A 25872-nucleotide genomic window follows, 5' to 3' on the forward strand; every position below is an offset into this window, starting at 1 on the left:
AAAACACCTGCTGTTTTATTCCTTCTCTCTCCATGGGTACAGGCCAGCTCTGGGGGCAGCTGGTGCTCACAAATTTTGAGACACTTCTGATATAGGGATTACATTAGACTTCTATCTATTGAAATGTCTCTGTGAATGAGTGTACTAGTATAAATGCTCTTTCTTAATTCCTGGGAGAATAGGATAGTGTGTCTACATGGAGAAAAACTTCCTCTCCTTTGAAGAAGAGTTTTCAGTGGCATTTGGCTGTGTGAAATGTTGATTGCAGGTGGCTGTGCAGAAACAGCAACTGAACAGGATCTTACATCCACAAAGCACTTTGGCCAATGACAATCCTAAATGAAGTACATTGTGCTGAGTGCAGGTTGATCCATTGTGCAATATGTGTAGTTAAGGAGAATGCATTCCTGTGCTCTCCTGCCACACTGCTAGGTTAAACATCTGCCCTGCAAAACCACCTGTGTACACTATTTCATGGCATCAGCCTGTTGTGCCCAGTTCCATCACAGATTTTATTGTGTGGATAAATCTCTACTTGAGAGACCAGCCAAAGTTGTTTGTGTACTCTAAGCATAATTGGATACCCGGTCTCCAGAGATAAAAAATTAATGTGCTAACCTCAGTGTGCCTCCAAGCTGTCCTCCAGCTCCCCCACACAGTCATCTTTGAAACATTTTATTTCAATCCAGGCAGGGGGCTGGCCATGAATAAATGACGAGAGTCAGCCCCTCAGTTGGAGACGAGCTGTTTGTTCCTCTCCACAAGCAGCATCAATTTGAAAAGCTACATCAGGCCTTCTTTTTCCTTGCCTCAGTGCTGATCCTTGCTGGGGCCATGGTGGGAGCTACTTCTGAATGCAAGGATGCATCAATGCCCACCTTGCAACAAGATACCCTGCAGCAGGTGCTTTTCAGTGAAAATATGTACATTGCCTTGAGTTGACTTCTTAGTCATTTAATCTATTTGGGCTTTTTCTCTTTTCAGAGTTTGCTTTCATAAGGAAAAACACTCAAAATGCTAAAAGAAACAGTAGTGATTGGAGAGTTTGAACTGTGTAAAGATTTCCCTTAAATCTTGTTTGCAGCTGTAAATTACTGAGACTTTTGTGTGTGTATTTTGCAATGCCGAGTTAAAAAATAGATCAATTGTTTACAGTTATAGCATAGTGGAAAGTCCCAAACTCGTCTCCGATGTAGAGGGAGAGCTAATCTGCAGCCCACTTTTTTTTTTTGTTTGTTTTGATTGGAGTCATGGGGTGATTGTTTTGTTAGTTTGGTGTTTCTTCTCTATACTGCCGGGACAGGAACTAAAATGTTGATGTGCAATTGAAGAGACACTCTGAGTGCTTCTCAGTAGTTTATGGGAAAATATTTCTGATCTGACTAATTGGTTTTTGGAAAACATGGGTTGCTTCAACAGCACATCAGCTCTTAGTTTAGGATGATATAATTTATGTATTTATATTTTTTTTCTTTTTCTGCTATCTCCCTGCTTTTTCTGCCTTCTCCCCCCCCCCCCCCCCCATGTAGAGTCTGAACCAGGTAAAATGCTTTGACTGAATTTGAACTGAATAAGTGCTCTCTGCCTTCTCACACTCATCCATTGAGTAATTTCCAGATAATAGCCTACAAGATGTTACAGGGACCCAACTCATGGCACTGGCCATTGTCACCTGAATATTGAGGGATGCTGCCAGAAGGGGCTGTATATTGGGCATTGCAATCCTTTCTTGAGGTGGGATATATTCCCTTCCCCAATGGGAAGGATGTGTTTCAGTAGCCAGGTGCTGAGTCTTTAGAGAGGTACCCCTTAAAGTCAGGAAATCTGTATGTTAAAGTGTCAGACTCTTTTTCTGTCTTCCTATTCTGCATTTCCTACTATTTATCATCATGAGGCACTAGACAGTTACAATGCTTTACTCCCAGCTGTGGGCTTTGGCTGATGCTTTAGGTGTTCCTGAAGAAGACTCTATAAGGTCAGTGCACAGAAATTCTATGAAATGCTGCCTTAAGGTGGAGGAACACTTATTCCCTAAATCTACTGAATCCAATCAGTTGATGCTGTATTTTCCTAGCTGTACCTCCCAGCTACCTAGCTCACCTCCCACCTCTTTCATTAGCTGTTCAACTTAAGGGCCACAGTGATTCCTGTAAGAGAGATGATCAAATGATCTTTCTTTCCCCACATTTAGAGTCTTCCTCTGACTTTTACAGATGTACCTCCTTCTCTAGCACTTCTTGTGGTGTTGGCTGTGCTTCTCTGTGAGCAGGAGCTGTAGGAAAGGCAAACCTTTCGGAGTTGCTAAAAGCTGTGCTAAAACAACAGCTTCTTCTTTCCCCACACTACCAACTAACTCAAAAAAGGAGTTAAAATCCAGTTGCTAGAGAGACCTGGCAATACTTTGTGTGGGTGGTTTGCAGCACCTCTCAGTAGCATATCCTGCTTCTCTGTGTGCCAGCTAAGGGCATGCCCATCCCATGTGGGGAGCCGAAGCTGGGGAGGCCATGGGGCTGTGCAGGCTGATTAGCACAACTCTGGGAACAGAGCACCAGCACTTTCCCAGCGTTACACCCAAGTTCCAAGTGTGCTTGGTAGAAAGCAGCACCACATCGCCACAGATGTGCCGCCCCCAGCCCGAGCTGCGCCTGCTGCAGGCCCTTGTATCAAGTGCCCCAACACTTCCTGGCTTTGGGCCAGCCAACATGCTTATCTCTGGTGCTAACAACAGAGTAAGTGACTGGCCATTTCCTCTCATTCAGCTTGATTTACACTTCTTCCTGAAAAACTGCAATGAAAAACCCATGCACTTAATTCATGGTGAAGAGTCCCCAGAAATGGCTGTGCACATCCCTGCCTGGCTGCATACGTGTGAGCGAGCAAGAGGCTTGAGCTCACTTCAGTTGTGCGTGGCCTGTTTCTCACCACACCAGCAGTTGTGTTCTTTCATTGTTTCTTCCCAGGGCAGGGTCTCGCCTTGAGCACAGCAGCAGCTCCCCAATCCTCCTCTCTGCCCCACCATTGCTCGCTGCACGCAGCAATGACAGGGACAGAAGGGGCTGCGTGCCCAGCCAGCCATCTCCCTTCTCTTCCATCAAAGAAAGCCACAGTCCAGGCACTGCTTTTCCTTTCCTTCTCCTCAAAGCCATGTTCCTGTAATCAGCGCAGTGTAATTTCTCTGGTGAGCCTGCCTCCCCTGCCCGGAGCCATTCCGAGCAGTGAGCGGAGGGGCCGCGCTGCGATTCCTCACGGGTGGCGAGGCCAGGCGGGCCGCGCTCACCATGGACACCAGGCCTGCGGGCAGGGGCTGGCAGCCAGGCAGGGCCAGGACGGGCACAGGGACACTCACCTTGGGCTCTGCCACCCAGGCCTCCAAGGGGCTGGATCACTGTGCAGGCTCTTGGCTGGCGTTCTCCTGCTCAGGCGGCCAAACATCGGGCTTGCCCTTTGCCAGGGAGAAAAAGGGAGGAGCTGGAAAGGAAAACTCACCCCATCTCAGAGAAGGAGTCTTGTAAATTAAAAAAAAAAAAAAAATTCCCAACAAAAAAAGTAAATCTACCCCTTTTCCTCCATCATGAAGTGCACTGGCTTGATTCAGCCCTACAAGCAGGGTCCTGAGATCTCTATTGTGCTCTGAAGATCCTTGTTGCAAACAGAGTAAATGGCCTGATTCAAAGCCTTTTGAATTGAATTGAAAACCTCCAGTGGGCTTTATTGGTTTTGGATCAAACCCAGAAGGAACAGGTAAGAGCTGGGCAAAATGTGCTAGGAAAAATCCCTTTGTGAATGCGTGTATCTCTGACTGTACCATTGTAATCATTGAAATAAATGATGCACAGCCCCACACCCCAGGAGCAAGGCATGCACTCCGTGCATTCTCCATTGCCTTCCCACTGATGTGGATATGGCACAAAACAGAGATAAAATGCTGCCAAACCTAGGTGCATATCTTAAATAATGGTTCAGTATTGTGCTGTATCACCTACAGGCTGAAGAAATGTATGTGACAGTGATTTGTTACCCAGGAACAGAAAACCATTATTTCTTTTAAGCATTGGTTCCACCTCCCAAGTTTTTGAAGACTGTGATCCAAATCATCAAAATAATTTCACAAAATCAGAAAAATGGATAGATACAAGGTTCCATTTATTTGGGAGGGTTGTCTGTATATATTTAAGGGTCACATTTAGAAGAAAAACTATTTCAAATAGGCCTTTTTTTGTTTCTTGGGAGGGATGAAGGGAAGCTAGAATTCTGTTTAGAGCCTCTGCCTTCAAAATCAAGAATGCCCAGAAGTTACTTTATATATTTAAACTCAGTCAGCTTGTTTCATTTTCAGGTTTTGTCTACAGAACAAAGTTACTGTGTGATATACTACATAATTTATGTAATTTACCAAACTTACTTTGCAAAAAGACTACTGTGAATGATGATACCATATTTTAAGTATTTCTTTATTCTGCTCAGCTTGTTATAGCTTGAAATTAACTTGATTAGGCTAAGAAGAAAAAAAAAAGTGTTTCACAATAAGTGCACACCAAATTTATTTGGAAATACTGACTTTTTTTTCACTCTGCATCCTATCTTTATGGGAATCACCTTTCAGATTCAGGGAAGCTATTATTTGATCTGAGCAGATCTTCCCATGTTTCTCCTTAATCCATTTTTAAAGATTTAAAGTATTTTAAAAGAATGGTATACTCAGTTTTGGGGAACATGTAGATGAAGACGGGGCCTTTGATGAAACCTGAAAACAAACCTAAGTTGAAATGGCAAGAGGCACTGATTTAAGTACACCTCCTGTGAGCAAACCTTAGCTCAGACAATACTCAAAGCTCCTCAGAGCTTTTGATCTGTTGTTGCAGGTTGCAATGTAAAAGAAAATCAGAGGAGTTTTGAATGAGATAGGACAAGGCCATGGCTGGTTTTCAAGTCTTTTTTTTTAAACAGTTTCTCATTATGGGTGAGCTTTTTTATTTTTTTCACCCAATTCTTGGAGGCAGTCACCTGATCTAAATGAGTCAACTCTCTGCTAGAGAGCTGCTTCTTGCTAGCTGAGCTGTTTGGCTCAACCTTGCACCTTCTACTTGTTGATTACAAAAAGTGAATACCTAGTTAATTCCTATGTCTCCGATGAAAAGCAGTAACATTACTCCCTAGGAAATTAATAGGTATTTCTTGTGAATCCATTCCATAGTTAATTTTGTAAGTAGTTTTATTGATTTAGGGATGAGATTAGGGTTGGGCTTTTCCTGCACAATATCCTATTCATGAAGATTGCACATTAAATCTTGCCATTTTAGTTTTGTTTCTTAAATCCTTCATCATTTGTTAATGACAGTAAAATAGAACCAGAAACTCTGAGGATATATGTAAAAAAAGTTCCTTTAAAAGTAAGAACTCTGCTTACTGTCATCTGAAAATCTCTTTATTCTCAAACCTTCTGTAATGTTGCCTGTGACTTAATTCACTATATGGTACTGATCAAGAAAATAAGCTTAAATCAGGTTTGGTTCTAGTTTTTGCACCTGTTAGAACAGAAAACCATTGACTAGAACAATATTACCTGTCTTGTTTGGCTCTAGAAATATATAATTTAAGATACCACTGATGTAACTTCTGGAACTTCTCATCTGTCTATGACTTTTCAGGCTTGATATCTCTATCACACTCTACAGGGCTGCCTTAATAAGTGAGTATGCAGACACATTAAAAATTAAATAAATTGGAAGAAAATAAGGAAGAAAAGAAAGGGGGGGGGGAAGAAAAAGAAAGGAAAGGAAGAAAGATGAAGAGAAGAGTGATCAAACCTGATGTTTATTCCCTTGGCAGTGGTCTGGGAGAATCTCTTCAGCCTTATCACACTTAGCAAATACTCTCCACCTCTCCCACACACTGCAGATTAATTGATCAGTGTATTTATTTTGAGTCCCCCTGTCCCATTTCCAGTTTGACAGTCAGTGGATCTTGTGGTCATGATCCATGTTGAAAAAATTTAAGTCAGTATATACAGAGTGTTAATTACACCATTATGAGCAGGGGTAGAAGTGGAGTTCTTTCCTAAGTCTGCTGGCTGGCACTCTCACTGCTTGTTTTTATTTGTGGCCTCACCACAGAATTTTTGTGTGTTTGAGAATAAGCCAGTTTACCACTCTACCTCCAAGCCTTTCAGCTTTAAAATGCAATGCAACCTTACCATGAAACTTAATTAGGGTCCAGAACACTTTGGTTAGAATCAATGCCAAAAGAGGCTTTTGACCTCACTGAAGGTTAATGATTTCTGTGAGGTGCTTTAAGACACTTGGATGAAAGGTGAAATAATGTAATAGGGAACAACAGCAAAAAAAGTCACTGAATTCTGAGCTTGCTGAGTTTGCATTGCATGTGGCCTGTCTGTAGATACAGAATAATATAAAGAGGTAATTAGTTAACTTTTTCAATATGGGGCTGGGAAATATAAATGTTAGGGAGGTCTGTTTTTTATACACAAAATATGTACCAGCAGCAACTTTATGATCATTTTGTTACAGCTCTTAAAATGAGCAGGTGTGCTAGACTTGCACGTGGTTCCTGTTCTTTTGCTTATCTTGCATGCATGTATTAAATGCCCTTCCTGGAACAGACAAAATGCTCATCTGACACTGGGACCTTCTCTCTTTTTTTGAGAGAGTTGGGGATCTGTCAACCAGGATCACTTCAGAGCAAAGTCCATTGTTTAGTAAATACTGTCAGGATCTCCATGACCATGGAGGAAAATAGTGATGCATTTGCAGCCTTGTGGGTTTTAACTTTCTTCTTAATTTCACCTTATCTGGAATCTTTCAGTATCTCCAAAAGTTCAGCTGATCAACATCTGGAAATAAATGAATAACTAGATGCACCCAAACCAGAAAAGCAGATTGAACTCAGAGGAAATTTTAATTTTAAGTGTATGTCTTGGACTGCTACCAGAAGCCCTTTAGAATGTCATTGTTCTTTGGGGGAAAATTTGAATGTGGACAAAAAGACCATTAATAAAGGCTGCAGAAACATCTGTTAAAAATCTGCAAGTTTCAAAATATGCATTAAAAAGTTAATTAAATAGAGATGGTACAGTTCAAAATTCTTCATTTTCTCATTTGTAAAATTCTTCATGCAGTAGGCTTAGGCCAGGTATACCTACCAGTATATAACTAATTTTTTTTGTGTTCAAAGAGAAGAAACAAAGACAAAGACCAACCATTACTTTCACTCCCTTCCCCAGTTCATAGTTAGAGTGTACAGGAAGATGTTTTCCCTCTCTGGAGAGCAGAGAGAAATGGCAGTTGTGAGCAAGAAAAAAAGGACATTGCTGTTTTGCTCAACTAAGAGGAATGCAGAAGACCTCTGCCCTTCTCTTCTTCCTAAGGGATCTGCTTCCTCCTCTACTTAAGATCAGTGTGTGTCTGCTCCTTTCCAAGTATTCCTAGCTGGAAAATAATAATATAATCTCGCTCCTTTTTTCTTGGCTGAAAATGTTTTTAACTCTTCTGGTTGGGATGTTTGCCCCAGGCTCACTCTGCACCTGTGCTGTTGGACCCTTCCTGCTCATCCCAGGGAGCATGACTGCTGCAGGGGGCTTAAGTCTTGGGTGAAACATCCTCAAATGGCTTTGCCTGTGAATATTCAGAAGCTTTTGAACCAACCTTCTGATTAGGGACAACCTGCTACTTAGAGATGTAATCCCCTAAAAAGCTACTTGAAATAAAACCAGTGAGGGTACCTATTCCCCCCATCTTCCCACTGTCGATTTATGACTTTTGGTGACTGTATTTTTCCTTTATTAATTAGTATTTTGTGGAATTATGATGATGACTGCTGCCTGAAAAACCCAAGTTTGGCTTACTGACAACATAGGTCTTATCCTGCATTAGGGATTGCCTCTACACCTGTATGTGTTACAAGTCCCTGAACTATAAAGGCATATCTGGAAGCATGTCCTTGAGAAGGAGCAGACTGGCTGGGTTTATAAAGGAAATAGTGAAGGGCATTTCAGGCAAAATAGATACAACCTCCATACTTAAAATGGAGGTGTTTTATGCAGTTCACATTTTGTTTGGATTGACAATGTTTCAGGAAGACTGTGGCCTGCAAACTCACTGAGCTAACACCATATCAAGGATAAGGGGCAGATGTCCAAGCCAATGCTCTTTTAGTAAATCTGATTTCTAACCCAACTGCAGCCCAGAAAGGACCAGACGGGGTCATCATTCCCAATAACTACTGTGACTTCTGCCTCGGAGGCTCCAATATGAACAAAAAAAGTGGCCGGCCTGAGGAACTTGTCTCGTGCTCAGACTGTGGGCGCTCTGGTAGGTGACTCCTTCTTGCACCTTTCTTGTACAAAGGCATTTGTGTGATTTGGTTTTTGCACCTTCTGAAGATTTTGAAGAAAGACAACATATTTGGGAAGAGATAAATGATAGAATCTTACCTTTTCTCTGCATTTGTGGGGAAGGATAACTGAAAAATTTTATATTATAAACCCCATTGTTTGACTCACATATTTAAGCTAATGGGGTCTTATGAAATAATGAAGTTTTAATTTATTTCTTGGCTTTTGGGAACATTGGTACATGTACTAGTTGTTCTTCACGTGGAAGGAGAAAATTCTATGACAATTTCACAGAATGGTCTCTGTCTTTAAATGCTGTAATTACAACTATAAATTACTTACAAGATTTATGAAAGTTGCATGACAAGCATTCCCATTGATTACACATTTCATGCATTTCTCCATCCAAAAAAAGAAAGAGGAAGAAAATTACAGGGTAGGTGTGGGGCTAGCTGTCAAGAATTATCCTCTTACAAGATGACTATCATTAGCTTTGTTTAAAGAGGTTTTTATTTCTCCCTTTTCTTCCCTTCTCTCTTTTTAAATGTAGGCAATTGTGTCTTTCCCATTCCGAATTGTCTTTATTTCTGGGCTGTTGTTTTCTTTCTTTCTTTTTTTTTTTTTTTTTTCCTTTTATTTTCTTTTTTGGTTTTTTGGAAAATTTTGTACCAGCTGAACAGTTATTTATAGCTCACATAGGAGGTAGTGGTGGTGGTAGAGGGAATTGGGAGACCTTTAACAACTGCATATACCAGCATTGGTCCAAGTTTCCACTTGAGAAACTTGAGATTTTTGTATAGTGGTGATACTAGTGGTAATAAAACGGTCATATAGAAGTCTGAAAACCAAAAAGGCCTTGAAATTCAGTATAAATGCTGCTCCTTCTGTACTGTAGTCACTGAAAGATGTCTGTTGCTTCATGGCTGAAATGTGAGTGGAATATTCTCATGCCAAGGAAATGGCCTTTTTATGCTCCTGCTGAAATTCATAGTAAGCCTATTACCTCATTCAATGGGAGAATGGTTAGACCCTCACTGAAATTGCCTTCTGCAGTTGTTGTGACCTCTGAAGATATTCTGAAATGATACTGATCACCAGAGGATCAATGGCAACTCCTTTGGTTTTCTCCAGGGGCATCCTTATGAATGCTGTGCAGTCAGAGACATGGACCTTTCAGTGTACATGTGATTGCTTCTAATAACTGAAGGGGAAAGTCCATGGGGTCTGTGGTGCCATCTTGGAAGATCATTGCCCTTCGCCTTGACTGTTATATTTCAATATAACTAATTTCAGCATTGTCCTGATATGGCACAGTGAGATGGATCTGTATTTTATTGCTACTTAAACATTGCTATGGTGATTATGTCAGAATGCAACACAAATACATTAATTCCCTTGATTCCTTAGTGTGATAGAACAAGTAGATCAGCCTGTAGCCTAAACTGTGCAAAATCAATTGCATTAAATACTATCCTTGTACAAATTCTGACCTGCTTGGGTCATTCATAGGGTCTGCAATGCTGTGATTGATGTGTGATGAAAGTGATTAAGGTATAACCACATGCTAATCTCTAAGCTAAAACAATGAAATCTCTTTGGTGTCTGCCATCTTTCTTTTTTATAATAATGGAGAACATTTTCATTACACTGAAAGACAGATCATGGAAATGATATTGCTTCTTCTGTTCACAAAGTCAGTAAAATCACATTTCTACAATATGGTTTATCTGCCAATTATTTTGTTATATCAATTTTCTTTTTTGTGAACAGGATTTACTTCTTTCTGTCTCAAGCAATGCAGTACATGTTTTATGGCTGATTCCTGTAACTGGAGCAGGGACCCAACAGTTGGTTGCTTAATACCATGCTACTGTTTGTGAATAACAAAATAGCTCTTCCCTAAAATCTCACACTTCAATTTTGCTGGGGCACAAGAGATATCTTTTTCTCTACCTTCCCTAAAGGGGGAATTTGAAGGTTGTACTATTAATCACATAAAAAGTTTGACTGAGAGAGAAAACAAATCTCAATTTCACAGATTTCAGTATCTGACTTCTCTTTTTAGGAGTCTTCTTATGGTTGTTGTTGCCGTTATTGATATTCTGTGTGCAGAATTTCCTGTTCCATCTTAAAAGTTGGGTTGACTCACACAATTTTGAACTTTCCAGTGTTTCCCAAGATGGGTTACTCCTCATCTCAGTTATTTTAGTTGTTGAAATGTATATATTACTTTTGGGTCTTTTTTTTTTATTTTTGAAGGACATGCCATGAAATTTGTGTTAAAGTATTGGTTTAGGTTATTTTCATTTAGTCTTCAAAATGTATTTAATTTTGTCTACAGAGGAAGTTCTTTAGGATCAGGTGAAGAACGGGGATAAAAAATAGTCCTGAGGTTGATGAGGTGTCTAGTGGCTTACATTTCTATAGCAGAAAATTTGTGACTGTTGATGCCATTGTGCTTAGAGCTAACAATGTCTCTTACGTGGTCTAAAACAATTTAAACATTGACCTGAGTAATAATGAGGAAATATTTTACTGTCTTTTGAAGAGAGGAAAACACGATTAACCCTTTCGCTGCTGTAGCTATGGGCACCTATGGTGTTTATAGATTTTTTTCTTGGAAAGAGAAACTGATCCTTTGTTATTTTTCTTGCTGCAGTTCTACCTATGCTATGTTGTTGGGGTGCGCGGGCACATACAAGCACACACCTATGAGCTTGATAGTCTGACTTGTTTAATGATAGTGAAAATGATGAAAAAAATGATGATGATGATGCCTGTTGCTTAACCCATGTGCTGATATATTCATCATACATGTCAGCTCATTTGGGAAGAGAAGGCAGGAGGGACGAAGCAGCGGCAGCACGCACTACGGAGGACTTGTTCGGTTCCACGTCAGAAAGCGACACCTCGACCTTTCATGGCTTTGACGAGGACGATGCAGAAGAGCCTCTCTCGAGCCGAGGAGGTGGCTGTGGTGGCAGGTCTCCCTCTGCAGACAAAAAGGGCGGCTGCTAAAATAACTAAAAAGACACAGAAACTCTGAGCTGTCCTTTTCACTACTAAGATTATTCTTACCTTTTTTTTTTTTTTTTTTTTTAATTTTAGGTCCTCTTGGGTTTTTGGTTGGTTGTTTTTTTTTCTCCTCCCCCCCTTTATTTTTTTGGTTTTTTTTTTTTATGTTTTCCCAGTGGGATGTACACTGAAAGCACAAGCATTTAAAGCTCTTGACAACAACTACTTTGAAGAGACAGAAGGTTTTTGATTTTTGTGTTTTGGTTTTTTAATTTTTTTTTCATTTTAATTTGGTTTTTATCCCACCTCCCCTCCTTCTCTTTCTCTTTGGAAACATAAAAAGTGGATTTAATATTTTTTTTAATAGTGAGCAGAGTTGATTTTCTTGTCTTTTAATATATATATCAGCAAACCACAAAAAATACAGATGGGTTAGAGAACAGAAAGCAAACCCAAATAGTTTTTTTTAATAATTATTATTATTTATATATTCTATGTATTATTAGAAAAACTACTTTTTAAATAAAAAATAGAAAAAAACCAACAAAAAAGCAATGGATGTCTACTTGATAATAGAACTGTTTCTAGAGAACCACTGTGGGCGAACTCTTATCAGGGGACAAGGAAACCCTTGATGTGATGGCTTCTGCATTTTGAGATTTTGCACTTACTGTAGCATGTGAAGTCTGGCTCTTCTCATACATCTGCTGTGCTACAGCCTGAAAATACAAGCAGCACCATCGAAGACCATGGCCTTGGGGAGCACATTTCCACCTCCTTCCAACAGCTGTACACTCAATCGATCTCCTCCTGCCTGCAACCCCTTCATGTCTTCCCCACGACATTCTACCTTTTTTTTTTTTTCTTTTCCTTCACCTTTCACTTGATGGACAGCAATTTCCAAGCATAGGGATGGAATATGAATGGCAAGTCATAGATATCACAGACAAAACAAAAGGAGGAGCAGAATCCTGGAAGAAATGACATGGAAAAATACCTCATCTATACTTTTCTTTCCATTTTTAAATTTCACAGCATTTTTTCTTGTGTTGCCCTGTTTTTTCTCTCTGTAGTGTCTCATGAGACACTTTATTTGCTTTTTAATAACTTTTTTTGAAATAAACCAAAGCAATACTAATTAAAGTTCCAAGGGCAATGGAGAAGAGAGTGACACCCTTCCCAGCAACTTTCCCAGAAAGGAGGAAACATGCAGCAGGATTTGAAAGGTATGTCTGAGCTGAAATGTCTTTCACTCAGTTGTGAAATTTCTTGCTCTGGCTTTTCAGCAGACCCCTGACTGAGCTTTGTTGTAGCAGAAATTCTCATGGATTAAATTGTATTATAAGTATGTGCCACATTCATACCCCTGGTGAAGCTAATGAAAGTTTTGTGAGAGCAGGACCTAGACTCATGTACAGTCAGAAGTGATAGTGTAGTTATGTAGTTATGTGTGTAGTTATGTTTTCTGCCCTAGTGCAGGCAAAAATCTCCCTGGAGCAAGGGCAAGGTAAAGTTCTAAAGATCTATTTTTACTGATGTACATAGTGCAAACAGGGTGAAATCATGGCTTTATTTAGAGTAAAGGCAAGAGGTACCAGAGTAAAAGTATTAACCTTACAATAAAAAATTTGGATATGTGCAATGAAAGAAGCCAGACCAAATGGACTCAATTTTTCCTGCTTCTTTGCTAGAGTAGTCTTTCTGTGAGAGCAATTTCAACTCCCTCCCCTGCCTTCCAATTTTGTAGAAAAAAGAGAAACAATTCAGTCTCTTGGTTTTTTTAATTGTTCTCTTTAGACATGGAATGAGCAGTAGTCAAATTCTGCTTTTAGGTATACAGGCATACATCCAGAATATAAGCTAACTGATGTCTAGATTACACTAATAATCTGCCTTCAGGATGCTGTTAGAAAACATTACAAATACCTTTGTACGTATATACCAAAGGACAGTGCATGCCAGAGCCATGCACACTTGCCAGGAGAGAGTCTTGTTTAAGCTTTCCCCATTTTGATAATTCGTTTCTTTTGCTATTGTGTTTCTCCTGATCTATTATAATTAAATCAAGCGTCAGAGCAATTATATTTTGACATAATGCTGTCAATGAGAAGCGTACTTTAACTGATAAAAACATTAATTTCTTCCACAACCATTCCTTTTTTTCCTCTGAAATAGGGCAAGATAAATAGATAATATTTTGCTACTCTTCTGTATGTGCTAAAGCTCAGTCCTTTCAGCACCTGAATTAGGTAGCTGAAACCTACCCAAGTACATCTTTCTCAAGAACTCCCATCACTGTATAAACTGCAGAATAGGCATACTCTAAATGGAGTTTTTCCAAGTGGAGTCCTTAACATTGTCTTTTTTGAAATATGCCTAGTGCATTCTGGGCTCTTTTGGAATACAAACAATAATCAGATGCCCGTAATTCATTAAGTCTTGACTTAGTTTCACAAATGCAGTTACTGTAACAATGCATACAGTCTTAATCATTTCGCAACCAAACCACCCAACTGGGTAGCACAGTACCCTCAGAAAGAAGCCACAACAGCTCATCAAGTGGATAAAAATTGCCAGCTGACATTTATTACAGATAGCATAGAAAATATCCTCACAGTTATTTATGTCATTAATGTGTATATGGATGCTCACTTTTTCAGTATACTCCTGACAGACCAAGTAATGTAAAATTAATTCACTTCTATGGAGTGAGAGTAGTTCTTGGATTCCTGAAGATGCCTTATGAGATGAGATAACCAACACGAGTTTAGTCAAGCAGGCTGAGCAGTGTGGTAATGACCATAGGAAGACATTGATCACAGAAAGGAAATTAGTGTGTAGAGCTGGAAGCTAAAAGAGTACTTGTTTAAGCTAGGTTGTAAAGTAGTGTTAATAGTGAATATTGCATGGAGTGATGATATGGAAATTAAATATTCTCAGGATACGCAGTGCTGGAGTGAAGGCTGGGAACAGGGAAAGAAGGTTGGTAGCTCCTAAGTTAAAAGAAGATGAAAACAAATCAAAGGGGCTTCTACACAAGACCCTCTCATGAGGGGAAGATGACAATGTTAATGAGGCAGAAAATATATATGAGAAGGTTTCATAAGTGCAATTAAAATAAAAAAAAAGGACTCTGACACTAGCATAACCAGCTCAGACATGAGAGAACTGCTCAGCATCAAGTATAGGGCACATAGGTCCCAAACCAAACTTGAGAGGCATAAAAAAAGTTTGCAATGTGAATTCTGTATTGTAACTTAAAGTTTATCTTTGAAATTAGAAAGAAATGTGCTGCTCTTTATTCCCCAATGATTTCAGCAGTTCAATGAAACTTTCTGTTCTTCAGAAATTCTTCAAAGGTGTAGTAGGCCTTCAATTAATCACAACCTTGGCTATTCCAGTTCTTCTCCAAAGATTCTTACTACAGGACAGTTGGCACAAGGCTGTCCAAAGATTCTCCTGAAACACATCCTCCCAACAAACCATGTACCAAAATAAGACAACCCCAATGTGAAATGTGAATAAAGGGAAGTTTCACTTCAGGCCCTTAATGCAGATTTATCTTTATTCATATAAGCTGTCTCCTCAGGCACCTTTCCACTGCTCCATACTAAGGGATGTTAGGAAACACACTTAGTTTCTGGAGTCGTCCTCTGCTAACTGTGATTCATAGATAGGAGCAGAAGAATAAAGGAAGTGACATGCTGCTTAAGCAACTGATAAGGGAGAAGAAAGGCTACATGGAGTGGGCACTGATCCTTAGCTTATTCCCTTTTGAGACATTTAATTAGTTGAAATTTTAGCAGGGACAGACCTCAGCTCTTTCAAGAAAACAGTATAAAATTTCAAGCATGATAATATACATTGAGAAAATTTTAAGTGAATACAGGATTCTGGCATAGGAGTTAAAAAGTCAAAGAAGAACTTGGCATGTGGTAGAAGAAGAACAGAACTGAAATCTGACTTGCTTCACTTTGAATCTCTTCCCTTCACCCAGACACCCCCAGTTTTGTGGGCTGGATATTTATTTCTTGAATATGTAATGCTGCTTGGAATAACATTGTATGTATGTGGTAAGGTCATAAATAATGAGCCTAGGCTGCTGAAACAAGGGCCAGAGAAAACTATACCACTGACTTCAGAAGAATTACCACTGGGCTCTCTTAGCTATTGCTTTTATTGAATGAAACCTCCCTGTTAATACTCTTGCTGGTATGGTGTAGACAAGCTCTGAGATGGCCATTTGTTTCAGCAAAATGTGTTATTAGAGTCCCCTCCCCGCATTGTTTTGCCTTTGAGCTTTTACATTAGTTATTCATTTTGAGTTCCAGTTTGCCATTTTACAGACCTCAGCTTAGGTTCTTGATTGAAGACAGAGACTCAGTTTGCTGCCTGCTGATGCATAGAGCAAACAAGAACTGTGCCCACTCAGTCAGAGCCCAGACAGTGCTGGGCCACCACTGTGTTCTCTTCTGCCCACTTTGCCTTTCTTTGCTTAATTCTTGCTATAATATTTTGAGATGGGCCCTAAAATAATATTTCAAATACCATAAAACTATGGAGTTTTCAAAGCCTGGCTCTTCAGGCAATTTGCCTCTTCCCCATGACGAGTAGTTTTACTGAATCAAATCCTCAAGCAAACATTGTATTGACCCCACTGGGAGTCATCTTATTATAAAAACTGTAAAATCTGCCCAGTGTGTTTTGTGCTGCAACATATGTAGGTGTTTCCAATAAACACCCATTTCATATTCTTCCTTTTTTTTTTTTTTTTTTTTTTCTTATTTATATGAAATTTGTAGCTATAAGTAAAGTATGAGGCACATGCATGAGTTCATTCTTGCATGGGGTTGTTTTGACAAACCTCACAGTGCAGGATTTCAACTGGGGTGAGTTTCTGCTGACTAAGCCATTACAATAAACCCTACCAATCTTTGTCCTCATTGCCAGATATCTACCAGTGTTGAAAAAAAACCCAACCTGTATAAATACCATAGAATACTGAAATTGAGTCAGAACTATTTTGATGTCCCTGTCTGTATTTTAATGAATGCTAAGTAGCAAATTTCAGAGAAGACAAGTTGTAATAATATTTAGGAGAAAGCCCAGCTCTTGGGATTTCTAGGCCCAATAGCTCTGTTAAGTGGATGCTGCCAGTTCATAACTTTGACTTATTCTTTTAGTTTCTGGCAGCTCCTAAGATTTTGGACCTTTATGTAGCTAGAACTGATATGAGAGATGTGGAAAGATATGAGACTATTTTATTTGCTACCTAATCCTGCTCAGGATCTTAACAGTATGTAACTTAGTCAATTCATAGAATAAATGCAATGAAAAATGCAATCTTTCATTCTTTCCAGAAGTTATTGCATTGCTGCCATCCCATGTGTATCGTTTAGACTTATGAAAATATCTTTTGTGCCATGTTGTATATGCTTGTGGCTCCCTACAAGTAATTAGTAATAGAGTAGGTAATTAGAGCAGGATTTCATAAGCAAAGGTCTTAACCTCTTCTGAAGAGATAGCTGTCTAAGCTGAATGATGAATGTTATTTAATAATGTTCCCAATAATAAAGATTGACAGTGTTCAGTGCCTTCCTTTTGGATATGCTTTTTCTTCTCTCATTTGTTTGCTTTATGTTCATTTATGGCTTCCATAGTCAGTTGAAACTGAGTCTGTTGAGCTATATTTTCAAGGAACTAGAATGCAAGCAGTGTTGGAAGTTTGATTTGTGCTGTTTCTCTGTTGTTTTTTTTCTTTTTTCTGAACACATGCTTTTTTTGTCTGCTTGAGTTTGTTTAGTTTTACTTTGTATTGTACTTTTCCCTCTGCAGTCAGCCCTGCCCTCGTGGATTCCAGCAGCCTTCAAGCAAGACATTTCAGAAGAAGACCAAGAGAAGCCAGGATGCTTTGATACTTCTTTACTTGCCCTGAGTCTTCTGTACCCGAGTTCCATCTGGCACAGGAGCCTGGACTGTGGGAAGTTGGCTGCCAACTGTTAAGAGAAGTTCTGGGGATGCCCTAAGCTGGTGCAATACAAAGAAGTTTTTTGAAGTCTTGATTTCACTTTCTTTTAAGTGTGTGTATAAACCCAGGTCTGACTGGAATTGGTCTACAGTAGAACTGACTGAAAAAAAAACAAACTGAAAAAGACAACTATTTTATTTATTTCAATATTTAAGAAAGAAGTGCTGAAGTTGCACAGTATTTTTGTTTGAAATACATTTTACTTCAGATTTTAAATGCAATTTTGTGAAGACGTGAAATTTTAAAAAGCACTTACTGTAAAATAAAGACTGAATATTTACTTTAAGGAAAAAAACTTTTTTTTAAATAATGAAAATAAAGGTCAACTCTGCTCTCTCTCTTACTTTAAAGAAGCCATTCATACATGTGCTGGGTATCTTTGTTTTTTGAAAATTGGATGTGGTAAGTGAAGATTGTTCTGGTTTATTTTCTCCTTAATAATATTATCCTGTTAGATGCTTAAAACTTACTTTGTACTATGTTAGGCACAAATCTGAACAAAAACTGTTGGAGTAGTGAAGACCAGGCTCAGTGGTTGAATTTTTTTGTTACCAGTTTTTGTGTCCATTTCAAAGGACTGTCTTCTCCCAGTAGGATTGATGTGTCTCTTCTGCATGGTAAAAGAGGTTTGCTCTTGAGCAACTCAGTGAAATACTTCTGCTGAAAGAAGGGTTTCAGAATTGAAAACAACTCTGTTCATTTTTGTATTATTTTTTGCTTTGGTAATTCCACAGCTGATTGTGAGTTGGTTGTAAGGGAAGTATCTATATGTTAGGTGCTCTTGGTATGGATCTTGCTGTCAAGGATGATGTCATGTGTAGAAAACTCGTGTACTTCAGCCCTTTCTGAAGTGCATGTGGACTTTGAGAAGCATACAGGTGCAACCACACATCTGCAATAAGCAACAGGGGTTACTATGCAGGAGAAAAGTACAATTTCCCATAGATGCAATCCTAAGTTGTCCTATGAGGCAGCAGGGAGGGATGGTCACATCCCAAATTCTGGGTGGTTTGGCATTTTCCCAGTGAAAAAGGTGTTCTTCCTCGTACAAGCACCGGAGGGTTTTGTTGGCCGCCAGATCTGCTTGCAGTGGACAGCACAGGTCTGCTCAGTGTCATGGGTGATGCACTCCAGTAGGGATGCAGGATGGCCTTGTGACCTAGGAGAAGAGTATTGGACTTGGCTCTGTCCGGCACCCCTGTTACAGAGGAGAAGCAAACTGAGGGCAAACCACACCAACAGTTATTGGGATTGACCCTCAGGGTCTAGGCAGAAATAATGTAGTTTTGTTAACATGGTTTACGTTGGCTTTCAGAATGAAAAAACTATGTCTGCAAAAATGCATGCTGACTAGGTGAAGCTGACAGAAAACCTGATACTGTGTTGTTTCTTGCACACCTAGAACACAAACTCACCTCACTGAGAGGTTTCCATGTGTCAGTAGCAGCAGACTTTTACTCTAGCCTCTTTCCCTTCTCCCACTTCTTCCCAGATTAAAGCATAAAGTCAAAAAAACTATGTAAGGTAGTCCTGCTCCAACTAAATTTAATGACAATTTGTGTCCTAATTGGGCTCTTTAGCAGGATGGGTTTGCTTTGTTCATGTTGTTGGTTTCTAAACTTGCAGTGGGGAACTGCCTCTAGAGGAAAAAAAAAAGAAATAAATTTTAATTTCATCAAAATATGAGACGCACAACTGTAATGAAGATTTGAAAACTGTAGGGTCTGTGTTCCAGTTCGTGTAATATTCCTTCCAAATAAAAGTTCTGCTTCCAGCATCCCTACTGTATATTCCTCTGTAAATATTACTTTCCCAAAGCAATTCCAAAATGTCTTTTTTAGTGCAAATAATCTTCTTTTAAAAAGACATTGTAGAGTAACATATATGTACATTTACTTTTCTAAGCTCTCCATTGTTTATAATACTCTCTTTGAAGCTTAAAATAAAACTTCCTTCTCTATTGATTTTGTTTCCCTTTTCCATTTTGTAAAATATTGCTTTTGTCCCTGGATTTTATTTTGTATTTCCTAATGAACCAAGACATTAACCAAGAATTATCTTAATTTATCTCTTTTACTTTTTCTCCTCCATTCATTGGACTGCAGAAAATGGTCCTGTTGCTTGCTAGTTATAGAGAAGGTAGGCAGGAAATTAAAAAGTGCTTCTGTATAGGACTCATTATAAAAGTGTTGTCTATCATTTGGTGATAATGGACGATCTTCCTAAATGTATTTGTATTTCAATAGTCTTCTTCATGAGATGAGTAGAGTTGCATTAAGGTAGTTTGGAGTCAGAGGTGGAGGCTAAGCTATATGATAGCTGCTTGCATGGATTTTAGTGACGCTGCCTTAAGGAGTCCTGCCCCTACCTGTGCTGTTTCCAGTCCAGTCACTGGAGTATCTGGAAGCTGTGGTTCCCTTTGCATTTCACAGTGCTGGCAGGAACCTTCCCTTTCCCCTTACATGTATTAGACTAATGATATGGCTGTATAGAATGAAAAGAGAAAGAGGAAATACTGTTTCAGATTAGATGCAATCTTTTGAGGAAATTCCATGTGTGATCTCTTCCATAATGTGATATTTTTTATAAGGCTCTGTTATACAGATAGGCTCCTACATGCCTGATTCTTAACATTTGTGTGACAGACTGCATGTTCTTGTGGAAGGTAATTAACTATTCTTGGTCTTCTTTTATAGCCTTTCCCTACAGATTTTTATTTTTCACAGGTGTAATTTCAATTTCCATTAGAGTTTTGGTTTTCCACTCATTCTTTGGGTCCATACAACTTGAAAACTTCACTGCTTGCCTTCAGACTTTACCTGTGTAAGACCTTTGGCCAATTCACTGGAGGAAGAAGGAAACAAAAAGGCAGTTTCAGCTACTTTTGCTGTCACTTTGGCTCTTTGCAACCTGTTTGGGGTATAATAGAGCAGCTTATGGATTCCTTAGTGGATTGTCTCAGTTGTTCTGTGGCTAAAAAATATTTTCTTCCTTTTCACTTCTTGTGCACTGGGTACCAGAGGCAGCTGACAAGGTGGGGCAGGTGCCAATTGCCTCTGAGCTGTGCTGAGAAGGCAGCTGTGTCTCCTTAGAGTGCACACAGAAGGAATGGATTGCTGCTTTTACAGCCCCTCCTAGATTCTTCCTTTTTCCCTTGGTGATTTGATCTCAGATATTCCTTCAACTCTCTGAGTTGCAGGCTTAGAGAACTTCTTTTTCATGAGGATTTCATAGGGGCAGGTAATCTTTTGCACCTGAAAGCAGAGAAAGGAGGAGAGGGTTTATGATGGCTCCCGGTCAGTGCTGCTGTTTCTGTTCTTCTCTAAGCTCCCCTTAAGCTTTCTGCTGTGCTGGAGAGGACAGACCTAGACAGAGGCTGGACTCAGGGCAAAGCTGAATACTGACATGGGGAGGGAAGGCTGGCAAGGCTGAGGGCTGGACCTGTTTTCTCTGGGTGGAGTGAAAACAGCATCAGTTAATTTGCTTTGGCCTGAACTAGAATATTGTACTGGTTTAAGATTTTTTCCAAATTTTTGCCTGCAATCAGAAAAAAAAAAAATCTCATTGAATTTATATCTTGGATTTGTGAGCCCTACATGTATTTAAATCCATCAACCTATAGATGTAAAGAAAACCCATAATGCTTTTTCTCTAAATCCAAGCTTTTAATTCTCATTAGCAATGACACAGACTTCTCTGTACCCCATCCCATCCCATCCCATCCCTGGTGTTGATGAGGATGAGTAAGACCTCAACTACATAATGCATGCATAGCAGAGCACATAAGCAATGACTACTGCTCTTAGCTTTGGCTGGGTGTGTCCAAATTGTGCCTTAATGTTTTTAATACCTCCGTTATCCCTTGGAAATTATTGTATAAAGATTGTACTATGTTTGCTGCACTAAAGCTGGATATTTCCCACAGTTAAGCTCTAACTTTGATTTTAATGACATTATGTGAGAGCCATCCTTCTGTGGCATCTCACCAGCATATTTTTGAAGACCTAACTACATTTTCTGCTGTTTCAACAACTTCTACTGTCACATCTGTTATTTCATTATGTTTTGTCTTTTCAGCCTGTAATTCTTCATGATTCCATGAGGGGTTGAACCATGGTGGGAGAAGGATGGCATTTACCTTGTTCAAAGCACAGATTTTTGGAGCATGGTGTTGTGGATAATATTGCCAGCCATAATTAGAAACAGGTTTGCTTAATGTTGCCTAAGGCAGCTGTGGTCACTTTGAATGGTCTGCAAGCCAGCCATGGCACTGCTAAGGAAAGGCAACATGACTTTAACAATGAAGCTGGGCAGTGGGCTGAAGCTCTTGGAACTTCTGCTGCCTGCCTGAGAGAGCCTGCAGAGGGTACTTATTTTTTGGCAACTCAGCTGATGGATGGTACCTTTTGAGTAGGAACAGACACAGCCTCCTTTCAATGACTTAAAACTGAGTGGTTTGGGGTTTTTTGAAGTGGGATTTAATTTCTCAGTGCTGTTCATCTTCTGTAACCAATTTATCAGTAAAACCTAGTCTATATCTAGGTTTGCATAGGTGTTAAGAGTAATTTGGACTGAACTGTTAAGAGTAACTTAGACTGAAGTTTCTTCCCATTACATTTCTTCAGTCTTTGCTGTTGTGTCCTCATGTCAGTGACTTCATTGTGGACTGCAGGAAGTGAATGAAGATGACCAAACTTTTTGACAGCCTCCTTTTTTGAAACAGAATAGAGATTCTATGTAATGCTGGAGATAGTTTTGTCAAGCATTCTGCAGACTTAGCTTGCTATTTTGTATTTCTTTCTGTAGCCAACTCATTAAATTCTTTGTACGATGATTTCAGGAATCAGTATTAAGGCCAACTCCCCAAGGTGAGAGGAAGTCATTGGGTGGGAAATAGTGGAAAGCTCTTCTGTCATTAAAGGAGTATTTTTTTTTTTTTTTAGTGTTAACCAGTATGACAAGCTTTCAAATACATGTGGCACTTTGTGCAGTAGAGTTTGCATTGAATGGCTTTAAGTCTATGTTTGAGAAATTAATTTTCCCCTGTTGGTACAAATAATAGCTGCTTCACATCAGTGCTCTGCTGGGAGTGGCTTAAATATGTTAAACAACTCTGAAATCTTTCCAGCCCTTTATCCAAGTTCAACAACTGGTTTTACAGTATGGTGAATTCTGGGTCAGAAGTCTCATCCATTGCTGGAATATCTGGACTTTGGATTCTTAAAGAGAAGGTTCCAAGACTCCTCATATCTTTCTATATTGACTATGTCTCTGAATGCATCCATCAGCCTAGGGGCTTAGGATAATTTTTAACTCTCCACAAATTCTCTCTAGGTTGAATTTGCTGTTGAACTGTTCAGACTTGTATATTCATTCATTTGGAGAGAAGGACCTTCCCTGGCTTAGGGGACTTCATTTCCATTGCAGCCTCTTCATTAACTAACTCTCCAAGACCCTTTCCTGACTTCCATTAAGGGTGAGATTTTACAAGTACTTAGTGAGCTGAAAGAATGGAAATTAATTTCCTAAGGATATCCACAGCCATTATATTCCTCTATGACTGTTTGCATATTTACAGGTATGTAAATATGTGAAGAAGAATAAGTCCCCATTAGGCTCAGTGCAGTTATCACTGAGAATTACCAGACATCTTATGGATCCCACTTTATAAGTGAACACTGCACCCTCAGCAGCTGTTAAAAGTGAAATGAATTGGGGTACCCAGAGCCTGGTCAGACTGACCTATAGGAGAGGATTTCCCAACTTCCTGGCCATTGACAGAACCACTGAGCAACAGTCCTGCTTGCCAATGGAGCAGCCAGTTAAAAGCAGGATCAGAGGAGTTACAGATTGTTGTAGTACTGTGAAACGTAATTTTCTTTGATTAAATACATTAATATTCTACTTTTTTATAGGCTTTGTTAAATGATTCCTTTGGTGCTGAAAAATAGCAAGACTAGTGAAGTGTTTAATGAGGGACATTAGTGTCCCCTGCCATGGAGCCAGCTGATTTCTTGTTTAGTCTGATGAGGTATTTAGCTGCTATGAGTTATTGGTTGTGTAGGTTAAAGCAGCACTACTCACTTGTTATAGGTTAAGGAATGGCCAGGCCTTTGACTTGACAAATCTGGAGTGGAAGGTCTGGTGAGCTCTAAGAAAAGAGATGGATTTTAACCAGGTGGTTTTCCACTGGGGAAAAGAAAAAAAAATCCTACTGTTTTAATCTCTGGCAGCCTTTTGTTGGACATTTACTCAAAAAGGCTATTGAAACAACCAAAGTGAAAAATACCATGGTTAGGATAAAAGATTTTGGTTTGATTCAAAATGAAACACAATCTCTCCTTCTCAATGAAATGACCCTTTCCCACTGCCAACTGTGCACAGGCTTGAATGAAACATTTCATTTGTGACTATTTTTTCTCTTTCTTAAAAACAATTCCCTTGAGTTCATTTTTGAAGTAAGGTACTGCTCCAAAATGAAAGTCCTGCTTCTTATTTGCGAGACACTGGTGCAAAATGTCTCAACCTCTCTGAAAATCAGTTTTTCGCCCTGTCACCTCTTCATCCTTTCTTCCCTCCCACTTACTTTTGACTGAAACTACTTTGTTCAAATTCACTCCTTCACTCAGATGTTTAGATCACCTTGAAACTGCATTTTTTAGAGAGTAAACAAAGACATTTCACTCCCTCCTACCATGCTCATACTGATGCTCTTCAGCATGTGGGTATAGCTCTTACTTCCCTTTAGATATTGATGTTGCTGGGAGTTTGGTGGGGAAACAAAAACTGGCTGTCTTGTTGATGAAATCTCTATTGACACTTAAAAATTCCCAACCAAGCAGGGGCTTTAACTGACAGAGAAGGGGAAAAAAAAATCAGTGTTTTCCAGCTTCTGGCACTGCATTACAAACAATGGAGAGTGTGCATGGGGATCACTGCCTGTTTGGCAGCTGAAAGGAATTTTTTATCTCAACAAGGGACTGAAGGAACTTGCTCCAAATTGGTCTTGTTTGTGTTGAGTGAGGCAGTTCTACTTATGTCTGAATATGCAGTCACATTAACAAAAGTGCAAATTATGCTTCTGTGAGAAAGACAGACCTCTTGCATTTTCAGTATGTTCACATCAATTATCAGTCCTTTACCCATCATGTGCTGAATATTTTTACCTAGGTGGTATGTGGTTACCTCATGTAAGAGCAATGAGGTCACTGTCTATGCAATAGCATGGTGTCTTGTGCATAGTTAAATTCCTTTAATATTAAAATGATGACATTTAAATAATTTCTCTGCAGTTTGCCATTTGATTTTAATTTCTGGAATGTGCTGGCAGGGAATTACTCAGGAGTAATTTCTTAATCTTTCTAGATAGTTAGTCCAGAGTTTAGTAATACTCTCTCTCTTTTCCCTTTCCTTTCCCCAAATTAATCAACTTGCCCTGTTTCCAGTTGCATCTATGAGATGTCTGTTCTGTGATTCTTGGGTGAAATCACCTCTGAAGTTCTCCCCACAGTCCTTGATGGCTGAGGAGGATCACAGTGGTGTGGTGGGGTTGCCTTGATGCTCTCTGAACTGACTGGGTGAGCATGGCCTGTTTTTAGTGGCGTCCATGTCATCACATGTCACCTTTGTCACGCTCTCCTGCATCATCCCAGTGGAGAAGCCCCTGTTGGAGTGCTCTGGGGAAACGATGTGTTCCATCCACTGCTGCCACTGGCTCAGGTCACCCTTGTTGGTTCAGTGTGAAAACTCTGGAATCTTTTCAAATGCTGCCTTGATATCATGGGCAGCACTGGGCAGTGCTGAGCATCCCCGCAGTGTGCTGCCATCTGTGGCTGTGTTAGCAGGGCTGTTTAACACCAGAGGTGCTGGGGAAGGACCAGGTATTTGGACAGCAAATGTGGGTTCAAGCAGGTAGCAGAGTCCTTGTTCATGTTAAAGAGAGGGGAGGAGGGGCAGCGCTGATATCTTGTTTTATGGGGGGACTTAACAAAGGCACTGTGCTCATGGAAGGCTATTCAGACTGCCATTTCCCTAGCATTTTAAATACCACCCCACTCCTCTCATTACAGCTGGGGATTTTGGCTCTCCCAGGGGGGAGGAGATGTTCTAAATGGGCTGCCAGGGAGGTGGATTTAATGCACTAGGAAGAGCTGGCTTCACCAAGTTAAAAAGCAAAACAAAACCCAATCCTCCATTCCTATTTTTAGTGTTTATGACCAAGTATTTTTGCTTGGTTGCTCATTTTGAAAGGGTTTAGTGAGCCTGCCAGTTGATTGAAAGCTCTGTGGTGTGTGAGCTGGCCTGGCTGGGGAGCCTGCAGTGCATAGCGACGAGGTCGGAGCTGTGCCGGAGGTTTTTTTCCACTGCAGTTTGTTGAAGGGTAACGAAAATGTCCCCGGGGCAAAGGGGATGTTGGCTTTCCAGGTTGTGGTGATTCATCTTGCCTGGATAAGCAGTCTTTCTCCCACTCCTGGATTTT

General features: G+C 39.8%; 1 protein-coding gene across 10 annotated transcripts in view; it reads left to right on the forward strand.

The window, feature by feature from the left end:
- DPF3 (double PHD fingers 3) overlaps positions 1-25872 on the forward strand; it is a 189928-nt gene that overhangs the window by 140460 nt on the left and 23596 nt on the right. For 7 of the 10 annotated variants that reach the window (XM_079309466.1, XM_079309469.1, XM_079309472.1 and 4 more), the window contains one exon: positions 8199-8327. In XM_079309466.1, coding sequence (XP_079165592.1) covers positions 8199-8327 — 129 coding nt within the window. Of the gene's footprint in view, positions 1-8198; positions 8328-11171; positions 12592-17200; positions 19358-25872 lie in introns of those variants that run through there. The other 3 variants (XR_013774667.1, XR_013774668.1, XM_079309473.1) reach the window with 2 other exon arrangements.

The sequence above is a fragment of the Erithacus rubecula genome (genome assembly GCF_903797595.1).
Source record: "Erithacus rubecula genome assembly, chromosome: 6".
In the NCBI taxonomy this organism is placed as follows: domain Eukaryota; kingdom Metazoa; phylum Chordata; class Aves; order Passeriformes; family Muscicapidae; genus Erithacus; species Erithacus rubecula.